Source organism: Peromyscus leucopus, chromosome 5, assembly GCF_004664715.2.
Source record: "Peromyscus leucopus breed LL Stock chromosome 5, UCI_PerLeu_2.1, whole genome shotgun sequence".
NCBI lineage: Eukaryota > Metazoa > Chordata > Mammalia > Rodentia > Cricetidae > Peromyscus > Peromyscus leucopus.
This window is the reverse complement of record NC_051067.1, coordinates 39,530,412-39,551,794: the sequence shown is the minus strand read 5'-3', so window position 1 is coordinate 39,551,794 and position 21,383 is coordinate 39,530,412. Positions and strand designations below refer to the sequence as shown.

Sequence of the window (21,383 nt, the reverse complement as noted above, 5' to 3'; positions counted from 1 at the left end):
AAGTATAGGCTCTTTGGGGGACTCTGATGACAGGACTGGGCTCAGAAGCTCAGCTAGGGTGATTAAAAGTAGAGAGGGCAGGTCCTCAGCTTGTTTTAGGAGGGCCAAGAGGCAAACTAGCAAGATCTACTACCATCCACATTCCCAAACCTAAAAGTCACAAAACAAACCCAGGATTCAGGAACAAAAGCACATCAGCAGGACCCAGACAAAAAGAAGGTTGGGACCAGGGAAATTCTCAGAGCCGCAGTTCACATTGATTCACCATGGGCACCAGAGGCAGAAGGACAGTCTAGCTGACTGACTGGATCCCTTGGCAGGAACATCTCACTAAGGCCGTCTACCTGTTAGCAGATAGATTTCGTCTCATCTGTCCAAGAACAATGATCATTGTGAACATGTCAAGCCTGGTTTCTTAATGCAGAAACCCGTCCTAAAGGTGGAGTGCTTTGTCTGTGGACACAGAACCCACTCCTGCTTCCCTCCCACTCCACTCGGCTAAATGTTTTGTTGACTGAATGGCTGCGCACACAGTTCAAAGCAGAAAAACATAGTGACACCTTTGAGCTATTCACTAGGTCAGTGACAACTTGAAAGTGAAGTTAAAAATTAAGCGGCCCAGCCAAATGCAGACTCCCTGTCCTGAGGGCATGGGGTCAAACCTGGCTCTGCCCCATTCCCACGTGACTCCTTATGTTTCCTGTGAAGGGAAGGAGAGAAGGAATGCCCTCTTTTCCCAAACTAGCTTTCTAGTCTAGGGCTTCAAATACTAGATTAATGGTGAAGGTAAGTGGTTATCTTCTTTTAAATAGGATGCTAATTACTAAACTATCAGAGATGCATTCACTAATTTTACGAGCACTCAAAAACATACCAACTGCAGCCTGAGGATCTCCGTTTGGAAATGGTGTCTGGTTCCAAAGTGAAGAAGAGGCTTTCTTACAAAGTAACCATCCAATCAAGACCCTAAGGCTTGAGAGGCCCCTGGTGCTGAGGGCCACGGTGGTCAGTGGTCACTAGCCAGAGGAACGTGTGAGTATTGACTGTGGTATGTAGATGAGTCCAGTTGGCTTTGACTATAGATGAAACTATGAAAAATGAACTGAGAAGGCTTAGCTTTGGGACCACGGTCAGTCTTTGCTGGTTTCAATACACTTGATCATGGCTCTCGAGAAAATGAGACCGGCAGAAGTCTGAATAAGATAGAAATCAAGACAAGTTGAATGTTTTTAGAAGGCTTGCTGGCTTTGTACAGTTAAGAGGTTCCCCCAAGAGACTGTGGTAGGTGCCTGTTGTTTGTGAATGGGAGCCATAGCAGAAAGGATTCAGTGAGGACAGACACCTCTCTCATCCTACCCACCTACCCAGAGGGAATCCTGACTCGAAAGCACAGCTCCGGACTGGGAAGAGGAACCAAGTAAGGCTACTCCTGAGCTGTGAGCCCCTGTGGACAGTGCTCCAGTTGAAGTGTGCTTGGCTTTTTGGCATAACCCTCACTTCTAGAATTTTCCACTTCTGGTCCTAGGACCTTTTTTCTTTTGCTGTGATTTAACTTATAAATGTGTTGTTTGAGTGATAGCACGTGGAATAGCCTATTTTATTTCAGTCCCTCAGAAAAGTAGAGCGCAGATGAGGACCTCATCTTGCCTAACACTCCGGAGATTATTATTCTCATGTTCTTTGAGGTTTGTGGCAAGATGAGCACCCTCTTCATCCACATTGTAGATTCCAAGGCAGAAGAACACACTTTTAAAAAAGTTTAAAACCAACTATTTTATCAGAATGTTTTAAATTTGCTACATGCCTGTATTTGTTCCTGGATCTGAGATGGTCTAACGTGGTTGGAATGGGGACATAGTAGCTGTTGCCAATGTTGATACTGGTGACGTTTGACAATGTAGAACTCCTTGCAGTGACCCAGGCACACCTCATATTTTGTTTTCATACAAACAGTCTCATGAAGTAATAGTGTCTCCTCTTTCCCTCTGAAAGTATTTAAGGCTTTAAGAGGTTATGAAGCTTGCTATGATTTGCACAGCCTGGGAGCTCAGGCTCTGAACTGCTGGCTCCTGATATTTGAACAATGTGCAACATTTGCTCTGAGTAAACCAGGAGACTGGACTAACAAAATTATGCAAGGCAAGCAGGTTGTTAGGGAAAATCAAAGAGCATTAGAAACACCATTGCAACAAAAAAAATGGGTTCTAGACAAAGAAGCGCAGGATGAAGACCCTTATGCAACCATAATGTCTCTAGTCCCATTCCCCCTCAAATAAAACCCTATACGCAGAACCCTAATGACTGTATATTATACCCCAAATACAACCTACATTGTCATAAACCTTTTTAAACATAAATTTTACTTTAACTTAATTTCACTTCAGCATTTATAGGTCTACTTCCAACTTGGACACTAGGATTCCCTATCATTTCCTGAATGGAAAGGTCTTTGAAAGTTTCCATGGTCTCAATCATTTACAGTTAGACTTAGAATGGTTGGACTGTCTTTATCCATCACACTAATGACGTGTGACTTTGTGAAACCTGGTGACTGTTTTAGAAGCATGGTTTTCATTATGTCACTGAAAGACTACAGTTTGGAATGGCCAATTTTCATATTTTTCTTATGAAAAGGCAACACCAGCACCAACAAAACAATAGAAAACTATTAAGACAATCCAAGTAACACTGGAAGGCAGTAGAAGCTGTGTGATCCCACCTGGGGTGGTGGAATGTAGCTCAGAGGCGCAGTGCTTGACAGGTACCCATGAGGTCCTAGAGGCAATCCTTGGGGGAAACAAAAGGCTGTTAAGACCGTTCATTCCTTTCCCTTTTAGGCTTAGACTGAAACTATGGTCAGAACAGGTTTGTTTTTATTTACTTTTAAAATAATTTATTTAATTTTATTTTATATGTCTTGATGTTTTGCCTGCATGTACATCTGTGTAAGGGTTCTGCGTCCCCTGGAATTGGAGTTACAGACAGCTGTGAGCTGTCATGTGGATGCTGGGAATTGAACCCGAAACCTCTGGAAGAGCAGCCAGAGCTTGTAATTGCTGAGCCATCTCTCCAGCTCCCCTAGAACAGGTTGATAATACAGTTCCACTAATAGAAAAGGCAAGAGACAATTGGATATTTTTCTTTAATATTCAAATCCAAGTTCAACTTAAACTTTTTATCATCAAAAGTCCTTTGGGAATAAATGATTAAAACTTGGAATACTTCAAAATGGAGCTAGTTATTGCTTTTTAAACTTAAATTTAAAATGTTAAGAAAATAAAAGGAGACTGTACTGATAGAAACACAAGTGGGTCTGGCCTTTCAGAGACTGGGTGCTGACTCTGTGAACTGCAAAGATCTTCTCAATCTCCTGCACACAGTCTCTCACTGGTGAGATGCGTGCTGTTAGCGGAAGACCTATGTCTCTTCCTCTAGAGCTGTGTGTAGAGCAGTGGGATGAATCCTGGCATCATCCAGATGTTAGTGAGACTCAGAGGCCTTTCAGGCCAGAGCAGCCAGCCAACATCTACCCTGTTGCTCATCTGTTCTTTGTGGCAGTTGAGCCTAGATATGGGTCCATTGTAATAAAACAAAGTTTCAATTACTCCCAGCTCTCAGGAGGCCGAAAAATAGGAGTAGCAGAAGTTCAAGGTCAGCCTGGTCTACATAGTAGACTCAGGAAAAGAAAGAAAGGAAGGAAGAAAGGAAGGAAGGAAGGATAGGAAAAAAGAAAAGGAAAGAAAACATTAACAAGAATATCTCGAAATTGCAAAGTCTAATAGTTATTTGTAAGTGAACTTGGCTCCTCCTAGGTAGGGAGGTAGAGACAGGAGGACCCTGATGCTTCCTGACCAGCCAGCCTAGCCCAGTCTGTGAACCCAGGTCCTGGTGACACACCCTAACTCAAAAGACAAGATGGACAGCTTTTGAAGAATGACACGTGAGTCTGACTTTGGTCTCCAGGTGCACCTTCACATACATGCACACAACCTGAACATAAATAAATACACACACTGGCACATAAAACATCACACATATGAGAAATAATGAATAATAAAATAACTCCCAGAGTCTGCCCCTTGGGAACATCCATGGCTCCGCTTGTGTAATTTTTTTCTCCGTATGTGGCTTCCACATTATCCTACGTACACTCTCTGAGTACAAAGCATTCCTCTGATATTATCTCAGTAGATTTAAAAGCATTGTTTTAACAGAGTCCTTGACAAGAAGCCCTCAAAACTGACCCTCCATACCCCTACAGTTTGATCACCGTGTCTCCAATATTTTGCTGTTATAAAAAAATATTACAATGGATGTTTGGGATAAAATTCTTCATCTGTGTCTTCCATCATGGTTCTCTGTTATAGATTATGAGAATCTTTAAGAATGTGGGAATATCTCTTTAAATTTGGGTTCAGAAAGTATAAAATCCTGAATTATGAAACATAAATATGATGCAGGTAGTTTTAACAGTCATTAAAGACACAGTCTAAAAATGGCTAATTTACAAGATTCTTAGAATTCCTAAGAGAAGCAAATGAATATACCCTTCCCAAAGATATACAGATACTGAATTAAACATGACCATATTGGGGGCCAGTATTTTTATTTGCTTTTCAAAGTAGCTAAATTCATTTATGATTACAGCAGAAATTCCCCACTCAGTATAATTTTATAAATGTTTTAAAGATATTATCAGCTCAATAAAATGTTCATTTCATGTGCAGTAAACAATACTTTAATCCTAGAAGGGAAGTCAAGGCCTCAGAAGCTTGAAGCAGCTGCTCAGTTTACATCTGTCCTCAGTCAGAAGAAGGGAGTAATGCATGCACGTTAGTGCTCAGCTTTCTTTTTCCACTCTTACGCGGTCCAGGGTCCCCTGCCTAGGGAATGGTGCCACCCACACTGGATAAAACTTCTCCTCTCAGTTAACATAATCAAGATAATCTCACACAAGGCTACCCATAGGTCCATCTTCCCGGGTGACTCTAGATTCTACAAGTTGGCAGTTAACACTGACCATTACAGCGTGTGAACATCATGTAGCATCTTCAAAGAAGATGCCACAGAATACTGTGCTTGTCCAGAGGGAAGAGAAAAATGGTCAGGATGAGAGTAAAGGCTGCTCTGGAACCTTGATCTTCAGCTCTTGAGCTCAACTGTCCTATTTTATAAGTAATGATGCTTCCTAGCATTGCATGGTTCTCTGTGGTTTGATTAAGTCTTTGCAGCTTCCTTTTCTCAGTTTTATAGTATCACTCAGAAAGAAAACTTATTAAGCAGATGCAAAAATGGATGGTTAGAGAATTTAAACAATTTGCCCTAAGGCTTTACAGTTATTTCCTCATAATAACATAGTCCACTTGAAAGCATAGTCACAGTCTATGAGGGTCAGGATGTGAAAGTCATAAAGAAAAACAAACAACCAATGTGCACCTCTTCCTGATCCCCAGAGAAGGCAGTGATGGCGGGAGGAGGCTGTGTGTCATTTCTTGCATGATATCCTTCCCTTAGGTCAAAGCCTGTCGTGGTGACCGTGATTCGGGGCAGAGGGGAACTCCACTGCAGAGTGCACACCATTCCCCAGAGAAGCAAAATGGATGAGAAGCCTACCACCAGGAAAGGTAAGGCCACTGTCCTCATTTGCAGGTCATTCTAGAAGACTCGGTGCCCAGCTCCAGCTTTTTCACACTTGCCTGCTGTCTTCTTCCTGCTTTTTTATTATATTGCTCCTCTGGATTCTCTTAGTGAACTTCTGATCCTATTTAAGCCTCCTGAGGGCTGGGATTAATTGAAACAGACCAAGCCTCAATCCCAAACTGTCACCTGCTGCTTCATTGTCAGGAGACACCATGGATTAATCTGGCAGAATTGCACCAAATGATCAATAAATCCTGTATCTAAGGAATACAATGAATTTTGAACAAGTGATGTTAATGCAAACTGCCAGCTTAGGCACAGATTCCTGCAGAACACAGTTGCGAAACGGCTGGCCACTTCCTCTGAGCTTGGAAACTCAAACAGATACTGAAATAATTCATTTTCAGGCGACTAGTTCTACCCGTTGGGCTACTTAGAGATTTCTTCCATTTATTTTTCTATTTCTTTACAGATCCTGTTTGTGTCCCACAACTCAGTTTTTCAAATATGAAAGGGAAAAAAAGCCTAACCCATCAGTGACCTGGAAATCCTTCTAATATTGGCCCATTGCTTTATTTTATTGGGAATAGATACAGAATACCAGTACACACATTACACATACATATATATTGGAAGTATATTGAATGTATAAATATATACATGTGTGTTACACATCCAATGAATACTATTCTACCATTTTACCTATAAGTTTAGTAAAATTATTTCTACATATTTGTTTGAAAAGCTGAAGTGCCATAAAGGCAGGATCTAGTAACACACAGGAAAGAAGAGTTACTAAAGTGATCAGACGTTGTGGAATATCAGCTCTCAGCTGGGCACAATGGTGAACAGCTGTAGTTCCAGATGTTCCAGAGGCTGAGCTGGGGGTGTCACTTGAGCCTAGGAGTACCAGACTAGCCTTGGACAACAAACTCAGATCTTGTCTCAGTGGAAAAAAGACAACGGGGATAGTGAGGGAGAGAGTTCAGAACAGGAAAGGAGAGAAATATTATTTCTCTGACAGCTCAAAGGAGAATCCTCAGACAGGGAAGTAGTGTCCCTGAAAGGCAGCTGTCAGTGCATAATCTCACAAAGCTCTCTGAGAAATGAATGTGCTAAATGAGATGGACCACTTACTTGCAATGGAGAGAGCTGGCATTCATGGTTGGCTCTGCCTTCTTTCCCCTAATCTTCTATTTTGGAGCAATGTGACATGAGACCCTTGCATTAAAGCTTTCCTCTTGCTCATCATCTGTCTCCACATCTCTAAAGAAGGCTATATTTGCAAGATCCCAAACTCATCATACCCACTGTAATAAAGCTAGCAAAATAATATGGCAATGGAGTTTGGAAGAAATATTATTTTTGTGAAAAGAGGTCACTGGAATTAGCTGGGCCTGGTGACATCTGGTCTGTAGTTCTGGCATTGTGGAAGGCTAAGGCATGAGAGACTGAAAGTTCAAGGCCTTCCTGGGCTACAAAGTCAATTCAAAGTCAATCTGGGCAACTTAATGAGACCAGTCTCAAGTGCACTCTAAAAAGGGCTGAGAGTAAAGCAAAGCTCAGACGTAGACTGCTTGCCTGATAAGCATATGCAAAGGCAGGATCTGAAAAAAAAAAGAAAAAGATAGATAGATAGATAGATAGATAGATAGATAGATAGATAGATAGATAGATAGAGAAAGGAAGAAAGGAAGGAAGGAAGGAAGGAAGGAAGGAAGGAAGAAAGAAAGAGAAAGGATGAAAAACAACAACAAGCAAGACAGTTGCGTTGAGTCATGTGATCTGGAGTTCTTTCAGATTTGACTGTGGAAGAAATGGGAAAGAGCAGTGTCCTCTGGGGCGCTCACTGTGTAACTCTTGTACTGCCTAGGTACAGGTCTCTGCTCACTACGCTATGGGCTGGCTCTCATTATGCACTTCTCCAACTTCACCATGATAACGCAGCGTGTGAGTCTGAGCATTGCCATCATCGCCATGGTGAACAGCACACAGCATCAGGAGCCAGCTAGCACGTCCTCTGAGGGGCCTTTGACAGACCCCCTCGGTAACTGGAGCAGAAGCATCAAAGACTTTAGTACTCGGGTGAGTGTGGTGAGGAGCAGGCTCTATGCCGAGAGAAAACGTCACTGATAGGGAGGCAGAACAGGAAAGGGAGGCTGCAGTCTTCACTCTGCTGAGCATAGAATTCAACTCTAAACGGAAAGGAACTGAGATGACTTTTGAGGCATTGCTTGAGTGTGCAATAGTAATTATCGTTCATTGAAGTAATATTATAGACAAATTGTAAGAAAATGTTAGCAATTTAAAAATAGGACAAATAAACGACTTGGATATCTTCAGAGAAAAACTAGCTCTTCAAATTCTATATGATGAATAGAAATGCTTATGATTCTAGTCCTGTGGAGACTCGGTCTCTACTCTTCCCCAGTCAGCAGCTCCTGCACTGTGGCTGAATAAGGCAGTTTGCCATTGATTTAAATTCCATTCCTGCTTTGTGTCCAGCTTAGATATGTGTGGTTCTTTTCACAGGCTGCCATATTTTTACCAATTCCCTCATTAACCAATGAGTTAAAAAATACCTTTACCACATGTTCATCACATTTGTTTAAGAATCATAAAGACACCCTATTTTGGCAATCGTCCTTTATCCTCTATTTACTACACACTCCTAATGGCATCCTATAATTCATGGTTTATGACTGTGCTATATTTCACCTACTCATCACACTCGTGTGCTCGGGAACTCAGGACACCTTCCAGTTAACTGACGTGTGTCAGGACCCGCTGTGCTCCACCAGAGCCTGGTCTTCCTCCTCAGCACATTCCCATCCGTAAATGGCCCCCAAATGACTCTGCTCTCAGCCAGCCACTGTCACTGGCAGTGTGGGAGCAGTTCATATCCCACATGTTGCAGGCCTAATTTTCTTTTTATCCAGTAGGAATGCGTTTTTCTTGTTCTCTACACAAATCGCAGGCACTCTTCAAAAGATAGCTTGAAATTATTCTCTCTTGTGCCCTCCCAAACTGTCTTCCCATCCTCAAATATTCTGTTCTGTTTATGTCCACCCTCACATGTTTATTCTAATATGAATCATATACTCTGAGTTATAATAATCTTTATTTTCTTTGCTTTTTTTTTTTTTTGAGACAGGGCCCCCTCTATGTACCCCTGATTGTCCTAGTACTGGTTATATAGACCAGGCTGGCCTCTAACTCATAGAAATCTGCCGCCTCTGCCTCCCTAGTGCTGAGATTAAAGGCGTGTTCCACCAACACCTGGCTGATAAGAGTTATCTTATGTGAATAAATATTTCTTGTTTTATATTCTTTGGTGATCTAATTTATAATGATTCCAGATCTAGATATCTAGAGACTATCAAAATTATGTATTGAGTTATGCCAGAAGAATTTACTCATTCACAATGTATATCTTAGTAACTTGGCTCTTCCAGGAAGACCATACATGACAAGTAAATGTGATTTTGTTTTTCAGTCGGGTTAATTCTGATAAGAAATCAGCAAAGTTGTGTTCACTTTATTCAGTGAGCACCACCACTCAGGTTTTAGAAGCTCTTTAGCAAATGAGCCATCCTGCTGTGGTTAGTTACGGTTTTCATCCTCTCATCTAAGAGATTGTTCATCTTTTTCTTAAAGATTTATCTTTATATTCTGTGTGTGGGCATTTGTCAGTGTGTTTGTGTGTCCTCCACATATGTGCCTGGTGTCCACAGAAGCCAAAAGAATGTCAGATCCACAGGAGCTTATGTTACAGTTGTGAGCCACCACATGGGTTCTGGGGACTGAATCAGTGTCCTCTGTAAGAGCAACACCTACTCTTGACAGCTAAGAATCTCTCCAGCCCCACAATTAGATATCTCTATCTCTTTTCTTTATTTCTTATGTTTAAAATGCTTTAAGGGAAACAAATTAGGGATAGAGTTGGTTATTTGTAAAACAAACAAATAAAAATAATGTTAGGTAAAAATTTGAGAGAAAAAAAAAAACCTACACCAAAATAAATATTTGTATAATGGAATCTCTTGAATGCCAAACAACTGTGAGTATAATGTAGATTTTCAAGTCAGGACTCAGCAAGGAGGATTCACCTACTCACCCCTTTTCTTCCTTTCCAGGCCGCTGTTTATCAGTGGAGCACAGAGACGCAGGGCATCATCTTTAGCTCCATCAGCTATGGAATCATACTGACTCTAATTCCAAGTGGCTATTTAGCGGGAATATTTGGAGCAAAGCAGATTCTTGGTGCTGGTTTGCTCATCTCATCCCTGCTCACGCTGGTAACTCCACTGGCTGCTGACTTTGGGGTGATTTTGGTCATCGCCATTCGCACAGTCCAGGGGATGGCCCAGGTAGCCAGACGCTTTCTCAGACTGAGGGGGATAGAGATTCCCAATATCTGCAAAGAGGACAAAGATCTTAATGACTTTTGTTGCAGGGAATGGCGTGGACCGGTCAGTTTACAATTTGGGCAAAGTGGGCCCCTCCGCTCGAACGGAGCAAGCTCACCAGCATTGCTGGCTCAGGTGAGGATGCGAAACAAACTAAGGTGTTCAGATTCGGTCCCTTTGGGACTGAGGAGTCGTTGAAGAATCATGGAGATGCATCACTACTATTTATTAAGACCAGTGACTGCATTAAAATGTCATTGGGATGACTGCAGAGCGGCTTGTAGACCTGAGAACACATATGTGAAGAACAGAACTAAGCTCCTATCAACACCTCCTTCCTGTGTCCAGCACAGGTCACAGCATGCTGTCTGTCCCCACACAGAGACCCTCCTGTTTGCTTCTCCATCAGCACTGTCCTCGCGACTTCCTCTACTGCGAAATTCTTCTCTGGCTGATTTCTTCTCCTTCCATCACCGCTAGCTTAGCTTTGTACTGCTGAGGCAATTGTATCTGTTCCCATTGCACATTATAATTCTATTATCACATTCACATTCTACATCACTTTTCAAATTGAAGACATGTAACTGTGTCATGATATCAATTTAGTGGCAGCAAAATCTGGGATTTAAAACATGCAAATGAACAGAGAGGATAAGAGAGGGGAGGAGAGAATGGAATGGAATAGAATGGAATACACTGGATTGCTTTCAGATTGGACAGGTGACTATGAGCTCATGAAACCTTTCTGGGGTTTGTATTTGTGTTTGTATGTGCAAGTGTTTATGTATACTAGGTATGTGTAGTATTTCTATATAAAATGCATTTCCTATTGTGAAAAGCATGGTCTGTAAATACATAGCTGTAATTGCTGTTCGGTTTTGTTGATTTGGTTGTTGTTTATTTGAGACACGGTTTTAGTAGATAGCCACAGCTGGCCTGGTACTCTCGATGTGGCCCAGAGTGGGCTCAAATTCGTGTCACTCCTTTTTTTTCCTGAGAGTCCTGATTGCTGGGGTGGCAGGTATGTGCCACCAGGCCTGGCTGTTGCTGTGGTCAGTGTAGACCCCAAGGTCCAATTGTAATCTAGTTTAATACATTTGTGAGAGTGAATTTTGCTCATTGTTTTCTCACCAATTCAGGCCAAAATCTCCTTGAAGGCAGGGACTGTGCCTCTTTAATTTTAGTAAGTTGTACTTGCAGAGAGATTCTATGATGAACTGAGCAGTTAGAGTTGGTGGCATTGCTGTTAAGGATTGCTCATTACAATGCTCATCATTTCATGTGATGTTGGGAGAGTCTAGTGAACAGGAACGAACCCTCTCATTACCCAGCAACTTCAAATCAGCTACCTCACTCTAGGGACAATGTCCACAATCTACCATTGCTATTTCCATGAGTGCTTTTTCTCTGTCTTCTCTTTAGGGGCAGCATTTGGGTCCTTCATCATCCTCTGTGTGGGGGGATTAATCTCACAGGCATTGGGCTGGCCTTTCATCTTCTATATCTTTGGTGAGTCACTGTCTCTTAAATCCTAAACTTAAATTTAAATCATATTTCCATTTTTCAGTCATTGATTTTAAGACATACATCACTTGCAATCTCCCCATGCCCTTTGTTAAATGGAAAATGATGAAGAATGTTGAAGATTGGTAGCTTTCTTAATATATAGTTCACCTATCTTGGTCTCATACCTTCCCGGTGGTTTGGACAATCCACATGCACAGGGCAGACAAGATTACTCTTTACCTCCCCAGCATCTCTACCACCACATATGAAGTCCCTGGCCTTGTGACTCTGTACGGTTAAGACATCAAAGCTGGTTGAGTGCACCTTTAGTGTGTCTCCACATTGTGTAATAGTTATTACCTTCATCCTCTACCAAGTGAGTCGTGCAAAGCTTAATTCAGATGTTCCTTCCCTTCTGTGGCTTACCCATCAGGTTCAGCCATCCTCCCCTCTCTGGTTCTTATTGGTACTTCCCCTTCAGGTTCTACTGTGTTTCTCATCTCCTCACTGAACTGTGAAATGCTTAAATCGAATAGTCCATTACATCATGTTTCCTAGACTACTTTGATGATCATAGCATCTGAAATTTAGTTCCTAATAAAATAATGGATTAATCCAATAAGATGGGAGGGATTTAAAGAACACTAGTCCCCAAAATCTTTTAACATAGAATATTTTTGAGATGACAAAGATCCCAATAAGTAGACAACTTTCTTCAGTCTGTTCTTTTGTTTTAGCCCAATGGTATTGTTAAACATGCTCCCGGCATGAGGTGCATTCTCCCCAACGATGTGAACCCCCATCACTATGTTTCACATATGTTAACCAGGCATGGAAGAGCTTCTCCTCCTGGGACTCCACAAGGGATCTATAGTTTGAATACAAATTTCAATCTCCTGCAAACATATTAGAAACACTTTTGTGCCACAATGATTGACTTTATGACCAGTAGTTTCATGCACACATAATCACTTTTCCCATCAGTTCTGACCATGCAAACCAAAAGAAGACGATGGTATGTGTGCTAAGAAATTACTGTTAAGACCACATATGAGGATAAACACTGGATCCCTAAGCCTCCGCTGTGCCGTGATTTATCCGTGCTCACATTATCTCCAGGATTCTGGCATCTAAAAAGGTTCAGTAGAAGAGTTTTGCAGAGTGGAAAAGAAGATACAAAAAATTTAGGTTTTTATGGTGGAATAATCCCAAGTTGATATGTGTGATAGGCTGTGATATTTCAGAAAAAAAATCCTATTCTTCCAAAATATGAATCTACCTGAAAATTAACGTCATCCCTACTTCCCAGGTAGCATTGGCTGTGTCTGTTGTGTCCTGTGGTTCACAGTGATTTACGATGACCCCATGCATCACCCGTGCATAAGTGTGAGGGAAAAGGAACATATCACATCCTCACTGGCTCAGCAGGTACACTGCACCCTCTCCTTCCACCCATGGGCCAGGCAGAGGTCTGCAAAGCACTGTTTCTAGGGAGACCCATCCTAACGCCGATGTTGATTGATGTTTTTTTCAGTCTAGTTCTCCCAGAAGATCCATCCCCATAAAGGCTATGGTCAGATGCCTGCCACTGTGGGCCATTTTCATGGGTTTTTTCAGTCATTTCTGGCTATGCACCATAATTATAACCTACCTACCGACGTACATCAGTACGGTGCTCCATGTTAACATCAGAGATGTGAGTACACTCCTCTACTACTACTGTGACAATAATGACTGTCGTCCTGTGCTGTCCATTATATTCCAGTGTATAGAATCATTTAACCTTCACAATGATGGTGACGGAGGCAGTGCCATGATTCCTATTCCACAGCAGTGGAATTGGGACACTCAGAGGTGAGATAATTTGCCTTGGCTTATGTGACTGCTGCACGGCGAAGCTGCTGTGCATCAGGGTTCTTAATCACCAGGGTCTTCTGCCACTCGTAATGGTCCAGAAGTTTTGCCCAGAAACTGACATAGCTTTTCTCAGGAGTTGGTTCTCTTCCCTAAGACAGTGCTGTTCCGGTGTGGCCAAGGTGCTAGTTTCCCTCAAATGGCTTGGAATGGTGGCGGTTGGGCTAAGATGGGTCTGTGTAATAAATGCTGGCACTTGCACTGCTCTGTGACATTCTGTATCCGGTTCCCTCTTTCAGAGCGGGGTCCTGTCCTCCCTGCCGTTCATCGCTGGCGCCAGCTGCACCATTTTAGGAGGACAGATGGCAGATTTCCTTCTGTCCAGGAACCGTCTCAGCCTAATCACAGTCCGAAAACTCTTCTCATCCCTGGGTAAGGACAGGGGTGTGGATTCAGGTAACCACCCCCTTCTTGCATGGGGTTTGAGAAGCCTCTTGACTATGTGCATATTCTCCAGGGCTCCTTCTTCCATCCCTCTGTGCTGTGGCCCTGCCTTTTGTGACTTCCAGTTACATAGCAACCATTGTTTTGCTGATACTCATTCCTGGGACCAGCAATTTGTGCGACTCAGGGTTCATCATCAACACCCTAGATGTTGCCCCCAGGTAAGGGTTAGTCTATTGCCTTCATCAAACCACCAAAGCACTGGTAGATCTCAGCTGTCAATGTCAATGTGCAAAGCCTGTCTGTTGTTGACATGTACTAAATCAAGGCGGAGCGACAGATAGCTAGAAATGTTGGTTCACAGCCATGGCCATGTGTCTCATTCCGGGCTAGATGAAAGTTTTTCAAGTTTCCTGATAAGAGATTAGACTGTGTGTTTTGGAACAAGGTCACAGATATCTGTTTTGGAAATTTCCAGGGTGTTTGTTACATCAGCCACCACACATGAACTGCTCACCATGAACCAGACCTATGCTAACATACTCTCATAAATCAATATGTGCCACCATCACAAATACATTAGGTCGATCCCATTTATGACCCTCTAATTCCGGGAGAGGAGACAAGTTGTGTACAAGGGTATACAATATGTGTCTATGATAACACAAGGGCAGAGCCAGGATCTAAAGGCAGAGTGTAGCTTCGGAGCCAATATCCTGTCTGCTATGCAAACTGCCTTCTGCACTGAGCAGTGTGATGAAAAATCTCAGTTCCTACGGAGACTAGTTCTCTGGTTATTCAGCTCTTGATTCGGTGGACAGATAATTTCAAAGTTGGTGAATAGGCATCTCTTTGGATATCTTTAGTAATAAAAACTACAGTAGACCAAGTAACCTTGCCATTAAAAATGTGTTTCATGAAAGTTCAAGTGCTGCAGGTGTCATCGATGGTTTCTACATAAAGTCATCTCCTCCACAGATATGCAAGTTTCCTCATGGGCATCTCCAGGGGATTTGGGCTTACTGCAGGAATCATCTCTTCCACTACCACCGGATTCCTCATCAGTCAGGTTGGGCATGTTATTGAACATCTGCAAGTGGCAGGTATTGTTTTAGGCATTGAAAATATACACTGTGCTCTCAAAGATGGTATGGTTGGCCAGGGGCAGCAAGCATGGACTTGGTCATGAAGAACTCTAGATCAGACCCTGGCATGCCATGCTTCCCAGGGAAAGAAAAATGAAAACTGAACTTTTCGAAAGGGATAGGTATTCATGGGCTGTTTGGGTGCAAATGACAGTCTTTCTATGACTTCCAGGAGGTAAAAAGAGTGAGTGGTAGCTCAGCCATTAAAGATTAGGCTTACAATCAAATAGACAAGAGAGGTCTTCATTATGATTAGAATGATGGAGACCATGTCAAGAGTTAGTAAATGATGACAACAGAAGGAAGGAAAGGGGAGATCATGAAGAGTCCAATCAGATCAATTATAGACAGTTGTTCACCTCATAAAGGGAAAACCAAGTACCCCAGGGTCAGTTTAAGGAAGAGAATGGCAGAGAGAGTCCAGGGATCATGGAGTGGGAGGTTTGCTCCAAGCCTACAAGTGTAGACTAGTGAGCGAGAGGAAGGCAGGAATGGAAGAATCCAAATAGGAGGAAGAGTGTCAACCTGAGAAGCAAATTTTTGTTTTGGTTTTAGTACAGCTAGGTGACCTAGATTCCAGGCTACTTTCTGAGTAAATTTGCAAGAATTCCCTATGGTGACAATGCCAGCAATGAACTGTGATTGGCCTGACAGGAGGGTCTCTCCAACAGGTCAAGTGTAGCTCAGACTGCATTGAAAGGTCCTCAGAAGGAGCTGAGCTGATGGAACTCAACAGCCAAAAAACTCAACAAAGCAAGAGGGGAAGATCTTAATGATGGATTTTAGTCACAACTGTAAAGCTTTGCTTTCATAATTGTGGAAATCCAGATTTCTAGAAAATCAATATCGTTTCATTTGGTTTTGTTTAAAGAAATAGCTTCCATAAAATAGGACCCAATGTGCTTTTTAGAGTCATCTGCTCCCCGACAGTTTTGTGGTCCCTCTTGGCTGACAAGATGCTAAGTGCATTCTACATTTGCCCCCTAAATATTTGTGATTAGCATTGCAATATGCAAAGTGGAGGATTTGTATAACTGGTGGTGAAGGAATTTATAATATTAATAATTACTGTATATTTCTGTGTCCAGGATTCTGAATCAGGATGGAGGAATGTGTTTTTCCTGTCTGCTGCTGTCAACATGTTTGGTCTGATCTTTTACCTTATGTTTGGACAAGCAGAGATTCAGAACTGGGCCCGAGAAAAGACTCTCACCCGCCTCTGAGGATGGAGGGATGGAGACCCAAATGAAGTACTGGCCCTCAACTTCTTACCATTGCTTATCGCCCCTCTTTCTCATAACCATAGACACAGCACTTCTCTCCTCTGGCTAGGTGCTTCCTTTTCCAAAGAGCTTCAAAAACGTATGCCCAGGCTACTTTTCAGAGTGAATTATTCTGGGGTGGAACCCAGGTGCCACTACATTTTAAATTCCCCAGGATTTTTTTTCCCCCAACAGACAACTATGGTTAATTGGTAGAGGAATTTGAAGTCAATTCTAGTCGCCTTTGAATTTTCCTCTTTGGAGAGTACTAGATGAATAAAAATCTATCTGAAATAATCTGATAAATACTTTCATGGGGACTGTTATGGACACAGAGATGATCTTGTAGGAATTGTTTCTATGAGTTATAAAACTCAGCAAAGGACAGAATTTAAACCTATAACCACAGAACTGACTTTGTTCATGGGTGCTTATGTGGTTAAATGCTGTTAAAATAAATATGCTAAGAATAAACAGAGTACGTTAAAACTATCTAGAATAGGATTCATTCTATAAATGGAACAATATTTATGAATCCTAGCTAATTTCTTAGAGGTTATTACCAGAAAATGATGAGAAAAAGATTCAATGAATGAAGTTAAAAAAGAATACAAGAAGAGAGATAACAAAATTGCAATGCTTATCACATGAGAAGAACAGATGGACACCCCAAAACACTGAGAAAGTTTAGTCACATGGTAAAAATAGAAGGAGGAAACAGAAACACCTTTAAGTTAATAGATAACTTCCACCGAGGAAGAAATTACCAAAGGGAAAGTGAGCTGGAGAGAGGCATGGGAAGAAATTTCACAAGAGCAGTTCATCCTGAGGGTAGAGAGAGTCCATTTGACCTTTATATTCTCCCAAATAATCATCGTCAACTACAGTAGTAGTTGATGTTGTATCTTACTGTGTGAAATGTACTCCATACAGATGCCTCCTTCTGTTTTTCCTCAATTTCCCTAGAAAAGCAGTATTGTTTAAACCATTCAGAATTCCAAAACAACACAGGACCTGAACCTTAGATGAATTCATCAGGGGAAGAGAATCTTCTAATCAGGTCCAGGTCAGAACCAAGAGGTACCCTTAAGCAGATGTTGTAAGGATAACAGCTGGTGTCAGGTCCTGAGGGCAATGCTGAGATGATGACACATTGGTTCTGCTTTCTGAATCTTTATCCTACACAGAGAAAGAGTGTGTAGAAAACTAGAAGAAGCATGGAAAGAGAGGAAATCGAATGACCTGGCACTTACATATGAGGGGAGAGAGGGCTCAGGGGTGAACATATGAGTGAACAAATGAAGGAAGGAAGACAGGGAAAGGAGAGAGGAAGGGAGGAGAGAGTTAGAGAGAGTCCAATAGAAAAATGACACATGACAGGGATTCAAAGAAGAGAAATTCTGTCCTAAGTATCCTACTGAAAACTAAAAAAGAAAAAAAAAAATCTTCCTATTCCAGCTTCCATCCTACAACACAGTCCGTCTATGACTATATTTTCTATTTCTTCTTCCTCAGAAAAGCCCTTCCCTCCTCCGAATCCTGAACTCAATATCTGACTTCTGTGGTTATGGGTGTGTGTGTGTGTATGTGTGTGTGTGTGTGTGTGTGTGTGTGTGTGTGTGTGTGTGTGTGTGTGTGTGTGTTATACATATATATGTAGTCTGAGAATTAAATGGAGAAGGGGGAGGATGAGGTGGGTAAGAGAGGAGACATGGGGAGGAACAACTAAACTAAGGGCTATTTGAGGGGTCATATGTCATGGAAAACTGCTATAGTAGAAGCTCCTTAAAATATGTGCACATGTGGATGAAAGAAATCTCAATGGAATGACCAAGTAACAGGGCAGAGCAAGCTCTAACCAGACATCTTTCACCACCAAAGAGACTCTCCAGTGCCAGGAATAGCACTCTACCTGAGTTGTTGGCAGAGAGGCCCCATGGGAAACACCCAGGCTTTTGCCATGGCTATTGGTTGCTTTCTACAAATTGAAGGTTAGGCCGTATTTCTCAAGACAACATCCGCATGGTTCACTGAACACAAAAAGGTCACGCTGGTGCCTAACTAGAGCCTCCATCCTTACTGACTGGTTCGTGGTACAAGAAGGCACCCTTGATGCTACCCGAGGAGAAAGGTGAACATCAACCCAGCTAAAAGCCTTTGATCCACAATAGTGATCTGCCTGAATGATATGCTGGCGAACAGTGGCCCAAAAGTTGTGGGAGTGACCAGCTATCTGACTGGTCCACTCCGCAAGATGGAACCCATGCCTGAGAATGCTCAGGTGGCCGAGAACCTGAGCCTAGGAGAAAGCCAAACACTGTTGTTTTGCAAAAGGAACGTGGCAGTAAAATGACTCCTAATGACATTCGGCTGTACTCATAGGTCAGTCTTGTTCAGCCCTCACCAGAGAAGCTCCCTCCTGCAGTAGATGGGAACCAATACGAGACCCACAACAGGACAATGTGCGGAGAGTGAGAGACCTTGGAACACGCAGTCTAAATGGGATATCTCAATCAAGTCCCCCTCTCAGGGCTCAGGGAACTTGAAAAGGAGGTAGAAAGATTGTAAGAGCCAGTGTGGGTGGGAGATACCAAGAAGATAAGGCCTTCTAGACACAACAGGGGTGATGCATACATGAACTCACAGAGATTGTGGAAGCATACTCAGGGCCTGAACACACACACTGTACCCTTCTAAGTCAGATGGGGTACAAGGGCCATGAAGGGAAGTGGACACAGCCTCCATCTCTAACCCAGAAGCTCTCTCCAGTAAATAGCCCTTCACAAAGGAAAAATTTGTTTTCTCTAATGAGATCTCACTGGGTATACAAACCACACTGACGGGCAGGCCTCATGCCCAGCAGTAGATGGCCAACCCAATGGTATTCTTGAAGGTTCTTTTTCTCACAATGGTTTGTCTGTGCTTTTTTATTTTAAACATTACAGGTCTTTTTGCTTGTACATTATGGTTTCCATTTTTATAGGAGTTCAGTGTGTGTGGATGTGGTCTCTACATCCCTGTGTGTTTTATAGGAGTTCAGTGTGTGGGTGTGTTCTCTGCATCTCTGTGTGTTTTATAGGAGTTCAGTGTGTGTGGGTGTGTTCTCTGCATCTCTGTGTGTTTTATAGGAGTTCAGTGTGTATGGATGTGGTCTCTGCATCCCTGTGTGTTTTATAGGAATTCAGTGTGTGTGGATGTGTTCTCTACATCTCTGTGTGTTTTATAGGAGTTCAGTGTGTGTGGATGTGCTCTCTGCATCCCTGTGTGTTTTATAGGAGTTCAGTGTGTGTGGATGTGGTCTCTGCATCTCTGTGTGTTTTATAGGAGTTCAGTGTGTATGGATGTGGTCTCTGCATCCCTGTGTGTTTTATAGGAGTTCAGTGTGTGTGGATGTGGTCTCTGCATCCCTGTGTGTTTTATAGGAGTTCAGTGTGTGTGAGTGTGGTCTCTGCATCTCTGTGTGTTTTATAGGAGTTCAGTGTGGGTGGATGTGTGTCTCTGCATCCCTGTGTATTTTCTGTGCTTTTTCTTTGGCCCTTTTTTTTCCTTATCTGTTTGTATGTTTGTTTTGTCCTATTCTGATTTGTTTGTTTTGGGGTTTTTTTTTTTGGTTTGGCTTTTTGTTTTGTTTGTTTTCTAAATGAGAGAAAGAAAGGGTGTAGATTTTGGTGAGTGGGAAGGTGGAGAGGATCTGGAAGGGGTTGGGGTAGGGGAACCATGATCCAAATATATTGTATGGAAAAAAATCTATTTTCAATTAAAAAAGAGAGAGGAAAAAAACTAAGTTCAACTTCATTAGTCACTAAAAACTAAAAGTCAAACAACAAAGAGCTATCACTAGACTTAGCATAATGAGTAGTATGAAAGAATAAGAAAACATCAAGCGTTGATAAGGTGTAGAGCAGATGAACTTTGGCATGGTATCAATGTGAATTTAAATTAAACCTTGAGACTCCAAAATTTCACTCAGAAAAGTACATATATGTGAAAACATGTACATTTGTAGGAGTGTAGTTATAACAAGCAGGAAGCAATTTGACTTCCCATTCAACAAAGGGTAAGTAGTAAGTCATGATCTGTTGCTACAGCAGTGAAAACTGACACACCCCAGCACACAGCACCATGGTGGAACTCAGAAATACAATGCTGAATGGGAGAAAAAAAAAAAAAGCCCAGAACTACATTATAGTGAAGGGTTACAGAGAGGTCCTTACAGCAGACAGAACTAACAACCTGTTAAAAATCCTGTCTCGAAAAACCAAAAAAAAAAAAAAAAAAAAAAAAAAAAAAAAAAAAATCAACTGAGTGACTCCCTTGGGCAGAGGTGGGGACCCTGCCGGGACAGAAGCTGTCCCAGACGGACTCCTAGAATATAGAGAACAGTTTATTTCTCGGCTGGGTTTGCTAACAGTTTGCTCTGGACTTGGATCAGCGTGCTGATGTGAAGGATGAAGCTTGCTGCACACTGTCTGTGCTTTTGTGTCTTTAGCGTGTCTAGATATGAGACAAACAGGAGAGCACCCCCCTTGTTTCCAGCACTCTGACAAGTTAGAGTGAAGTGTGGGTGATTGGTGTTGCTATCCGAAGTCTTGAAGCATTGATTCATAAAACCAATAGGCTGGAAGGATTTCAGGAGACTTCTTTGATACTTTTCTCCATTTCCCACAATGCTATTGATTTATTAAGGGGGTTTTCTCCAATCACTTTTGACAAATTGTGTTACCTTGGACAGTTATTCACTCTACCTCATGCAAAATTCATTGTCACGATATTCAAATGTTTCATTAAGTTATCTTTTTATATTCACTGTATCTATATCAGAAGATTTAGCTCCCTTTTTAATTCTAACGCATTGTAAGGGTGTTTGTTTCTGCTTCCCCTGGCTACTTAGTCATTTACTTACTTTAAAGACATCACGCCTTATTTCCACGCGGCGTCTGAAGTACCTCACAGCTTTTGTCAGCAAAGGGGCTGTTCCGGGGTGTTGACTTGAGGGCAGTTGGAAAGCAGCTCCTCACTTCCCGGGTTCTAAGCTTACAGCCTTTCCTTGTCCACGGTGTGAATGCTGCGAAGTTAGAATAAGTAAAGTAGTTCAGGGACTGTTCCTGGTGCATGGAGACGGA

The 21,383-nt window shown here is 42.1% G+C and overlaps 1 protein-coding gene and 1 long non-coding RNA gene across 9 annotated transcripts in view; one reads left to right on the top strand and one right to left on the bottom strand.

The window, feature by feature from the left end:
* Positions 1–652: 652 nt before the first annotated feature.
* On the top strand, positions 653–16,752 carry Slc17a2 (solute carrier family 17 member 2). 6 transcript variants are annotated; one of them, XM_037205890.1, is made up of 13 exons: positions 653–786; positions 884–1,032; positions 5,515–5,624; positions 7,514–7,725; positions 9,777–10,010; positions 10,097–10,184; positions 11,472–11,558; positions 12,865–12,983; positions 13,090–13,251; positions 13,709–13,841; positions 13,927–14,074; positions 14,832–14,922; positions 16,087–16,752. In XM_037205890.1, the coding sequence occupies exons 3-13, from the start codon at positions 5,597–5,599 to the stop codon at positions 16,219–16,221; spliced, it is 1,437 nt and encodes a 478-aa protein (XP_037061785.1). In that variant the 5' UTR covers positions 653–786; positions 884–1,032; positions 5,515–5,596; the 3' UTR covers positions 16,222–16,752. The 6 variants fall into 6 exon arrangements, with proteins under 6 accessions (XP_037061785.1, XP_037061787.1, XP_028738179.2 ...); XM_037205891.1 differs by lacking the exons at positions 653–786; positions 884–1,032 and adding exons at positions 3,698–3,940; positions 4,749–4,832; XM_037205892.1 differs by lacking the exon at positions 884–1,032.
* The window catches only part of LOC119088036, a 25,113-nt gene continuing 18,585 nt past the window's right edge, over positions 14,856–21,383 (bottom strand). For all 3 annotated transcript variants that reach the window (XR_005091596.1, XR_005091595.1, XR_005091594.1), the window contains 2 exons: positions 21,164–21,325; positions 14,856–14,943 (listed from right to left, as the gene is read on the bottom strand). This is a non-coding gene — a long non-coding RNA (uncharacterized LOC119088036). The remainder of the gene's footprint in view (positions 14,944–21,163; positions 21,326–21,383) is intronic.